General features: G+C 53.8%; 2 protein-coding genes across 2 annotated transcripts; one reads left to right on the top strand and one right to left on the bottom strand.

The window, feature by feature from the left end:
• Nucleotides 1-618: 618 nt before the first annotated feature.
• On the top strand, nt 619-3,404 carry LOC149370203 (uncharacterized). The gene is made up of 5 exons (XM_089577227.1): nt 619-843; nt 1,327-1,426; nt 2,054-2,198; nt 2,299-2,344; nt 2,961-3,404. Exons 1-5 carry the CDS (start codon nt 724-726, stop codon nt 3,402-3,404), a joined length of 855 nt encoding a protein of 284 aa, XP_089433353.1. The 5' UTR covers nt 619-723.
• Nucleotides 3,405-4,302: 898 nt separating this feature from the next.
• LOC149370202 (uncharacterized) lies at nt 4,303-9,626 on the bottom strand. The gene is made up of 2 exons (XM_089582773.1): nt 8,297-9,626; nt 4,303-4,510 (listed from the first exon to the last, which is right to left on the bottom strand). Exons 1-2 carry the CDS (start codon nt 9,389-9,391, stop codon nt 4,379-4,381), a joined length of 1,227 nt encoding a protein of 408 aa, XP_089438899.1. The 5' UTR covers nt 9,392-9,626; the 3' UTR covers nt 4,303-4,378.
• Between the last annotated feature and the right edge of the window lie 822 nt (nt 9,627-10,448).

The following is a 10,448-nucleotide window of genomic DNA, read 5'->3' as shown; positions in this document are numbered from 1 at the left end:
ACAATATGCCGAGCCCACGAACAAGGAAAGGAGCAGTTTAAGGAAATCAGTGACGGCACCGAAACAGCAGGCGACGCAGTAGTTCATGCGGTCGGGCCGCGAAAACGGCCTTGCAGTCGTTGTGGTTATCTCACTCACCGTGGCGTGATGTGCCCGGCTCAAGGGAAGGTGTGCACGAATTGCGGTGGGCGTAATCACTTCGCTCAAGCATGCAAAGCACTGGCGCCCCGTCAGGACAGAGGTACGAAAAAAGAACTGCGCCAACTGCAAGACGACGATGACAGTGATTTCATTTTGCAAACTTTGACCGTCGGTGCCCTAGCCTCAGACCATTGGAGCGCGACAGTTTACATCGAAGGACGCCCATACACGTGCAAGCTGGACACAGGAGCTAACTGCTGTGTAATTTCAAGCAAGGATGTCGACAAACTGCCGAGGAAACCGCACCAAGAATGTCGCGTAACGTTAACAGCGTTCTTCGGCCATAAAACTTTGGCCAAAACAAAAATTAGGCTGCATTTGCGCGCAAACGACAAAGTGCACGAAGAGACGTTTTTCGTGGTCGACCAACACGTGCCCGTGACTCTCAGTGGATCAGTTGCTGAACGACTCGGTTTTATTTGTCGCGTGCAAAATGTGCATGCCGACCCGTTGCACCCAGCAGCGCAATCGTTTGAAGATGTTTTCAGTGGACTGGGGCAGTTAAAAGGCATTGAGTACGCGATGAAGCTAAAGCCCGGATCCGTGGGAGTTGTCGTGCCGGCAAGGAGAGTTCCGGTGGCCCTCCGAGAAAAAGTCAAAGAGGAGCTCCAGCGCATGGAAGAACAAGGAGTCATATCCAAGGTAAATGAGCCAACAGAATGGTCCAGTCATATGGTCACGGTGCTTAAGAAAGAAAAAGTGCGCATCTGCCTAGACCCCACAGCACTAAACAAAGCTTTGCTACGAGAGAACTACCCCATGCCGACCCTTGAAGATGTTGTGCCTAGACTTGCCGGAGCAAAGTTCTTTACAACTCTAGACGCAGCGTCAGGATTCTGGCAAATCAAACTAACCGACGCAAGTTCGAAGCTGTGCACAATGAGCACACCTTACGGACGATATCGCTTCCTGCGTATGCCTTTCGGAATTGCCTCAGCCCCGGAAGTGTTTCAGGCAGCGATGCACCGCGTGCTAGAAGGTTTGCCAAACGTTGCAGTAGTAATGGATGACATCCTATTATGGGGCAAGACAAAAGAAGAGCACGACTACCACTTACAGCTTCTTTTAACGCGCTGTCGCGAACATAACTTGAAACTGAACTCGAAGAAATGTTCATTTTTCCAGACTGAGGTACGCTACCTGGGACACGTGCTCACTGTGGACGGCCTGCGAGTAGATCCACAACGCGTGCAAGATATTCTGGAAATGCCAGCACCAAAGAATAGTAAGGAACTGCAAGTTTTTTTGGGCACAATATATTTTGTGCAACGTTTCATCCCTAACATGTCTGTAGTGACCGCCCCTCTTCGGTCTTTGCTGCGCAAAGAAATTGCATGGGTATGGACGGAAAAGCAGCAAGAAAGCTTCGAAAAGTTGCGCCAGGCTCTGATAACAGCCCCGATCCTTCGTTATTTTGACCCCAAGAAAGCAGTTACCTTATCAGTTGATGCAAGTCAGTTCGGGGTAGGCGCCGTCCTGATGCAAGAAGCGCACCCCGTTGCGTTTTCCTCACGGTCACTCACAGATTCCCAGCAAAGATATGCTCAGATAGAAAAGGAAACTCTCGCGATAGTGCACGGCTGCACAAAGTTTCATGATTATCTATTTGGACAGCATGCAGTGACAGTTGAGACAGACCATCGGCCACTGGAGGCCATATTCAGTAAACCACTACACCAGTGCCCGCTACGCTTGCAACGCATGCGACTGACGTTGCAACGTTACCCCATCATCGTGACGTATAAACCTGGAAAAGAACTGTTCCTAGCAGATGCTTTATCCCGTTTTCCCAGTAAGGCATGCATGGAAGAACACGAGCAATTTCAAGTCAATGTTCTTGATTGCGTTTCAGCCTCCGAGCACTGTTTGAAAGACTTGCTTGCAGCAGCCGGTGACGACACCAACCTGACAAAGCTGCGGGAATATGCAGAGACAGATTGGCCTCTTCATAAGCTCGAAGTCCCAGAGCAACTTCGGACCTACTGGGGGTCCTTCGTGTCCGGACCTTCGTGTGTCTGTCTCTTTCTGTTGTCCTTTGTTTTTATGCGCTTTCCAGGTTTAACATGTCTAACCAACTCGCCCAAACGCAGCCATTAGCGACGAGATACACGCGCAGGATGGCCTCGTGTTTCGCAGCAACAAGGTAATCATACCGGAGTCAAAAAGAAACGACATGATCCGCCTCCTTCACGCGGCACACGCTGGAGCGGATAAAATGAAGGCAAGGGCTAAGAACGTAATGTTCTGGCCGAACATGGCAAGCGACATTGATCAATTCTGCAAAGGCTGCAAGGTGTGTCTCAAAAATCAGCCGCGAAACGCCAAAATGCCCCTTTTAAGTCACGACGTTCCCACCCTACCCTGGCAAGTTGTTGGCATTGACTTGTTCTTTTACGAAGGTCGCGAATTTGCCCTTATCGTCGACTTTTACGTTTTTTTTCGAACTGCGGGAACTTCGCACCACCACAGCAACCTCGCTGATCTCCTGGTGCTCTGAAATTTTCTCTGTTCATGGCTTGCCTGTGAAGTTATGCAGTGATAATGGACCGCCCTTTAACAGCCGTGAGTTTAAAGATTTTCTGAACAGCCTAGGTATCGCCCAAGTCACGTCAAGCCCCTACCACCCGCGGTCTAACGGCATGACGGAAAGAGCGGTGCAGGAAGCCAAGAAGCTTCTAAAAAAATGTTCCCTTAAAACGCCTGCATTTCAGATGGCATTGCTGGAATGGCGCAATACACCGCGTGATGATGCGCTACAGTCCCCTGTGCAGAGGCTAATGGGACGCCAAACACGGACTCCTCTCCCGGTGCCTACAAGCCATTTGGAGCCACAAGCTATACCCAGCAACGTGGTCCACAGTCGGCTTCGTGAGATACGCCAACGCCAAAAGACGTACTACAACCGTGGCAGCAGGTACCTGCCACCTGCGACGCCAGGCCAGCAGGTCACCGTGTATGACACAATCAACCGGACCTGGTCTCCAGCTGTCGTCCTCAGGCCAGCTAACGAACCTCGCTCGGTGATCCTCAAAACGGAAGACGGCAGGGAAATTCGACGCACACGAGAACATCTACGACTGATTGGTCCGCAACAGGAAACCAGTTCCGCCCTCAAGAAGACCCTTGCACAGAGCCCGGCCAAGAGCTACGTCGAAGTACAAGGTTGCGACGTGAACCTTGTCGGTACCCTCTACCGACGCTGAACACGGTTTGCTCGAAGAAGGGAAGATGTAGCAGAGCCGAGCAAGTCTGACGTCACTCGCTGCAGCGTAATCTGCGCATGACTGAGTACGTCAGCGCACTGTATATATATGCCATCTTATCGGGAATAAACGTTGTTCATCACCCGATGCCGGCCCGTGTACAGTGCGGGACGAGATCCTCCAAGCATTTTCACCCCCTCCTCCAGTAATGCCGGAGCCATGCCCAATGAGCTACGCCGCTGCTCTCCGTTCTGAGTTGCGACATATGCAACGTTTGCCATACCAACCGCCGCCGCCTACCACTCCGGCGCCAACCGCTCCGCCTCCGTATTTTACCAGCGACCCGAGCGAGGACCTGCCGTGCGTCCACCAGAACGGGAGGCGGCTGTTTGGCGCACTTCTGACCATCAGCCGCTCTACTACCATTGCGGGGATGCCGGCCTCCTGTATCGCCGTTGCCCTTACCGGGAAATCGGCGTCCGGGGTTTCCCACGTAATGCTTCCATTTACCGTTTCGGTGAGCGACCCCACGAAATAGAGGAATACCTTTCTGCCCATGACACTACCTCTACTCGCCGAGAACAATCTCCATATCCCGCACGCATCACGTCGCCCAGCCGCCAGGTGTTCGCAGATGGACTGTGGGGCTGGTCTCTAAGCCTGCGGCGGGGAAACTGACAGCGGCAACCTCAGGGTGAAGGTTACTGACAGTAGATATTGTTACGTGGCGGCCAGCCGAAGAATGAGACGTGGTGAACCATGGCTATGAGATGGTTTCATGGCCGCTGGCCTAGCGCGGGCGCTCCGTCCCGCGCCACTGCCAGCTTCGTCTTCGTCTTTCCTGATGCGCATATCAGTGCATGCACCGCCTAATGCAACACTACCCCGCCGGCTGAGAGAGAGAGAGAAAAACTTTATCATGGCAAGTGTGTTTAGACCCCCCTTGGGTCCCTGGACCACCGCACGGTCCCACTCTACGTCGTAACGTTCATGCGGTGTTTGTCCATGACGTCGGCACCCCGAAGCACCGCAGCAAGCTGCGATGGCGGGTCCGGAGACGAGAGCACGACCTCCCAGTCCTCCCAACTTGATAACGCGGGCTGTCCCTGCGGGGGAGGATCAGCAGGGCAGCCGAAAAGGATGTGGGAGAGTGTGGCGTGAGGGTCGCCGCACAGGGTGCATGCAGGGGAGGTGCCACAGTAGAGAGATAGCAGCTGAGGGGATGAGAGAGAGCGGGTCTGGAGGCGTCTCCAGAGGATCTGTTGGGAATGGGTAAGGGAGGGGTGTGGAGGAGGGTAAGTCCGACGGTCCAAGCGGGGCATTTGCGTGAGCTCTGCAAAGGTGTGCGCCCGCTCTCTCGAGAAACCTGGACCGAGGCCGTCCTGAGCCCGGCAAATCAAACCTCGGGCCAATTTATCGGCAGCCTCGTTTCCTGGATTCCCAGAGTGAGCCGGCACCCACTGGAGCTCTACCCTGCGTGGTAAGTTTTTGGAGGGGGTGTTCAACAACTTCCAAGCAGGGGCGTGAATCCTGCCTCTCGCGAAGTTGAACAGAGCCGTTTTGGAGTCGCTAAAGATGTAGTTTGCATTGGAATGTACAAGGGCTAGGGCGATGGCGGTTTCCTCTGCCTCCTCAGACGTACAGCCCGAGGGAAGGCGGTGTGTGAGGGGCTGTGCTAGGGCTGGATTGTAACCAACTGCTACAGCTTCATGAGTTGTGCACGTGGTGTCTACCCAAATGGCGTCCTGGGCTTGTCCGTAATACTTGTGTAGGGCCGTAGCGCGAGCCATGCGGCGAGGGATGTGGTACTGGGGATGAATGTTCCGGGGAAGGGGTTTCACAACGAGGGGGGTATGAATGTGTCGAGGAATGGCTATAAGGGATGTCTGATTAGCGGGAATGTTGATGCGAAGGGAAGCGAGGATATGCCTGCCAGTTGCGCTCGCGGCAAGTCTTAGATACTGTGTCTGAAGGTGCGCGTCTACTAGTTCCTGAATGGTGTTATGCATGCCTAATTCAAGGAGCTTGGCTGTGCTAGTGCTGCGGGGTAGGTTTAAGGCTGCCTTGGTTGCTAGACGAATCATGGCGTTCACTCGCTCTGTTTCTATGCGGTTCAGCTTAAGATATGGGGCGGCGTATAAAATGCGGCTAAGTGTAAAAGCATGCACTACTTTCATGCTATCCGCTTCGTCTAAACCTTTGTGCAGGGAGGATACGCGGCGTAGAAGTTGCAACACGGATTGCGTGGAGGCCTTGAGTGTTTTAAGGGTATGATCATTGCGTCCGGAATCCTGCAAGTAAAGGCCAAGGATACGGAGGGTGGGGGTGACGGGGATAGGGGTTCCTTGTAAAGTGATTTGAATGGGCGAATTAGGTGCAGATTTCGGTCTTATGAGGAGAAGCGCGGATTTAGAGGGGGAGCATTCGAGCCCAATAGATGACGCATGAGCGGAGATGGTGTCAGCTGCTAATTGAAGAGTTTCCTCAATTTCTCCATCTGATCCGTGAGTGGTCCATGCCGTAATATCATCAGCGTACAAGGTATGCCTTAGGTGTGGGATGAAAGCGAGTTTATGAGCTAGGGGGATGAGAGCAATATTAAATAGAAGGGGGGAGAGGACCGCGCCTTGGTGTGTTCCAAGCTCGCCGAGTGTATAAGGTGGTGTGCTCAGCTCAGCTATGTGCAGGGAGGCAGTGCGGCCCGAGAGAAAGGCGCGAACGTAGTTGTAGGTATTTGAGCCTACCTGTAGTGCCTGTAGTTCTCGCAAAATGGCATCGTGTCGAATCCTGTCAAATGACTTTGTGAGGTGCCTGTCAAATGCCTTTGTGAGCTTTAGTGATGTGGGGGATCGTGTCATCAAGCACGTCATGTGTAATTTGTAGTAGGGCATCCTGTGCTGATAGATGCGCACGAAAGCCCACCATGCTGTGCGGAAAAAGGTGGTTGTCTTCCATGTACGTGGTTAGTCGGGCAAGAATTATGTGTTCGAATGCCTTGCCGAGACAAGATGTCAGAGAAATTGGTCGGATATTCTCTATGTTGATGGGTTTGTGGGGTTTAGGAATAAATATGATTTTTCCATGCTTCCAGGTGGCAGGGAGTGTACCTGACTTCCAGCACTCGTTAAAGTGGGTGACTAGATGAGATATGGAGGCATCGTCAAGGTTTCGGATGGCAGCATTGGTAATTTGATCTTCCCCGGGTGCAGTATTGCGTAATTTCAAAAGGGCTGCCCGAAATTCCGCCTCTGTAATAGGGGCGTCAAGCTGGGGTTGAGGTGGACCCGTGTACTCGGGGTGCTTGCAAGGGTCACCTGGGGTGGTATATGTTGATTTCACCTGAGCGAGGAAGGCGTTCGTGTCCTGCCTGTGGTTATGAGTAAGGCGGCGAATGCTAAGGCGTGTCTGGGTTTTAGATTTCGTGGGGTCTAGCATGTGGCGTAAGAGGTGCCAGGCACGGGTTGTGGAGATATTGCCGCGGAGATTGTCACAAATCTGATTCCAGTTAGCTTTGCAAAGAGTGGTACTGTGGTGTTCTATTTGGGTCTGAAGCTGTGCCAGTTTGAGTTTTAGTTTCCTATTGTGTTTTTGAGTTTTCCATCTGTGTGTTATGCGTTCTTGAGCTTGAAGGAGGTGCGCGAGCTTACTGTCAATTACGGGGGTGTCTGGGGTAGTGTCTAGCGTTTGGGTATGTTGGCGAATGTCCTCCTGTAACTGGGTAGTCCAGGTGTCTAGGTCGAAGGGTACCTGTGTTGACTGTACATGTTCCTGGCGAAATTTTCGTAGCTGGTCCCAATTAGTTTGTCTAACGGTAAATTTGCGCTGAGGGCGGCGATAGCTTAGTGTTATGCGAATTAGGTGGTGGTCGCTGCCTAGTGTGGTTTGGGTTCTTTCCCACTGCAGGTGGGCCACATTTCTTCCAAGCGTGAGATCTGGGCTGGTATCTGTAGTAACACTGTTACCAACCCGCGTAGGCAGGCTGAAATCATTAAAGATGGACAAGTGGAGCACCATCATTTCATTGCAGAGAACTGTGCCTCTGTGGTTTGTGCGCCGATAGCCCCAGTCCACGTGTGCGCAGTTGAAGTCACCGGCAATGAGTAGGGGATTTGATCCAGCCAATTGCGTCAGGGATTTGAGGAGTGGAGGGAGTAGATTAACTGGCTGCCGTGGTAGAAGATAGCAGTTAAGAACGAACAAGGGAGATTGAGCAGGGGTTGGAGGTAAAATTTCGATGATGGTGTGAGCGATAGGTGGTAATTGTGTGTTCCATGTAATGCAAAGAGTTACAGACGTATGTAACCACCCGAGGAAGATCAGTAGAGTCCGAGGGGATAAGAGCGTATCCTGGAAGTTGTTTGCAAACGTTTGCGTCCTGAATTGCGATGATGTCTGGTGGGCATGAGGAGGTAGCGATAATCTGCAGCAGAGGATCGCGCTTACGCCGAAAGCCCCTGCAGTTCCATTGAATAATATGTAAAGAATTATGGTCCGTCGGAGGGGCCATGCTGTAGGGTGGAGGGGCGAAGGAGGGGTGTGGAGGGTGGCACTGTGGGAGGAGAGGCCGGTGAGAGGCTATGAACAAAGAGAGGTAAACGCTCCTCTACCTTGGCCATGATGCTAGTTATGACAGTATCCATTAAACGGGTAATGGTAGTTTCAATCAGAATTTGGCACTGTGCAGTGACCTGTGCAGTAATGCGCTCTGCGAGCCTAGATTCTAAGTTTTTGGCGAAGTCCTGAAATTTTGCTTCCAAGTCTATGGGTTGTGCTGGCGTCTCATCAGGCCTCCTCTTTTTCGAAGGAGGTTCGACAGGTGGAGAGGATGAGGGTGGAGGAGTTGAGGGTACAGCGCGGGTGGAGGTAGAGATGGCTGCCTTGAGCTGCCTTACCTCTTCCCGCAGAGCAGTCACTTCGTGGTCCTGGGAGGTCGGCGAATGAGTCCTGGCGGCCTTGGAGGCCCACGTAGAGGTAGTGGGAAGGGTCGTTTGCAGCGGGGGAAAGTCCTTCTTGCTAAAGGGCTTTGTTTTCTGTGGCGGCGGGCTGCGTTGTTTCGGAGTTGTATGTCTTGCCTTGCATGAGCCGGTACCCGTGAGGTGCTCGCCCCCACACAGAATGCAGATCGGGATGCAGGAAGGAACAGCTTGCGGGTCATGCTTGTCCCCGCACCGCGTGCAGAGACCAGTCTTGGGGTGGGGGCAGACATCATATCTGTGGCCCGGTCGGCGACAGTTGGTGCAGGCATCTGGACTGCCCTTGTACGCCGTGCATCTATAAACCACACTCATGTAGCGTATGGTATGAGGGACTGGTCCATGCGCAAAAGTGATTAATATGGAGAGCGTCCTCCCCATTCTGCGTGCTGCGATAATATCAGCGTCCGGGTTGCGGGTCTGGAGGTCTCGTAGCATCTGCTCCGGGGTTTCCGCCCAGTAGGCCTGCGAGATGACTCCACGTACCGCTGCGGGCGGCGGTGCGATGTAGGCGGCGATAGGGTAACTGGTTCCTTGGAGCACCACTTCCTTGAGTTGGACGAGGTGCAGGGCGGTGGTCTCCTGGTGGGTAGCGACGGTGAATGTGTTATTCGTAGGATGGATCCGGAGGTGAATGTCCCCTAGGTCCCGGCCATCGGCGGTGACTTGCAGGGCTTGCATAAGGGGCTGCGCCATGGCTCCGTTCAAAGCGAGCCCGCCTCTCGGTCGAAAAACTACCCGTATAGTGCCGGGCGGGAGTGAAGCAAGGTGTTTACTTCGCTGCGAGACTGCGTGCGACACGCGCAGCTGTTGTTGTTGAGCACGGTACGTCGGCTTAAAGGGCGCAGGGGCAGCCTCGGCCTGAGCACCGACGGCGGACACGGCTGTTTGTGTGGGTCCAACCAGGGTATTCGGGCTTGGTTCTCGAACCTGGTATGCGCGGAGTACTGCGGTCCACTCACTGGGTCTGGACGTTTCAGGGTCGAGGTTGTCGCCCTGCGCTTGCACCTCCATGGCTGTTGGGGTAGGTGCGCTGCCGGTGATAGGCCTAGCCTCCAGCGAGGCGAGGCCCAGCGCGGCGGCTGGCGAGGAGCGAACTTTACGACGTCGGTGCGGTCAGAAGTGAGGACTGGATCTAGTAATGGTTGTAGCGGTTGGAAAGCGCTCACCTTTAGGAAACGTTGTACATAAGAGGTGAGCTCTTGGGCGCTTGTTGCGCATGAAAAGAAGCCGAGAAGCGGTGACAGTACCGAAAGGCGGCCGGAGCGGAACCTCCTCTTCTTCTTCTTCCCCCGCCGGCTGAAAAGCACGTCCCGGTGCGAACTAGCCCAAACCAGGGTCCGTGTAGTACGGCTTGAGGCGTGCAACATGGACCGTGTCAGTGCGAGGTGTAGAAGAGGAGGAGGAGGAAAACTTTTATTCCTATTTACAGTGAGAGGTCGATGGGGCGAGCCGGAAGGGCCCGCCCCTTACAAACACTAGGAGGGATCCCTAGTCCGGGATACCTGTAGCTTCCGCAGCGGCCCTGGCTCTAGCTACCAATGCCTGTTGGGCATGGAGTTCGGAGCAGCCGCGCAGGGCAGCTTCCCAGTCCTCTCGAGTGGGGTGGAGGTGGGGTGGGTAGGCACAGTACAGTATTGGTATAGAGGCGGAGAAGCCAGCGCTCCTCCACCCTGGTGAGGCCTTTACAGGGAGGGGGATAGAGACCATGAAAATTTTGATAAAGAGAGGTGATCTCTTTAAAGGTGATGGCCGGATTGAAATTGAATTCCGGATCAGGCTGCGGATGAGGCGACGCCCGGTGAGTAAGCGCGCGGGCGGCAGCGTCGGCTGCCTCGTTCCCCTCAAGACCCGCATGAGCCGGAGCCCACACGATGGTACGATGGGTCGGAAACCTTGTGTATTCGCATGCGTGGAGAATTTTGAAAGCACGGTCTGGAATATACCCTTGCTCAATATTGCGGCAGGCGCCCCTGGAGTCCGTAATAATGACTCGGGACTCTGGATCTGCGGCGGCCAGTGCAATGGCGATCTCTTCCGCAAATGTAATGTTTGGGGCACGGAAAGTAAG

Source organism: Amblyomma mixtum, chromosome 1 (assembly GCF_055824585.1).
Source record: "Amblyomma mixtum isolate Tamu chromosome 1, ASM5582458v1, whole genome shotgun sequence".
Classification (NCBI taxonomy): Eukaryota; Metazoa; Arthropoda; class Arachnida; order Ixodida; family Ixodidae; genus Amblyomma; species Amblyomma mixtum.
This window is presented reverse-complemented; position numbering and strand designations above follow the sequence as displayed.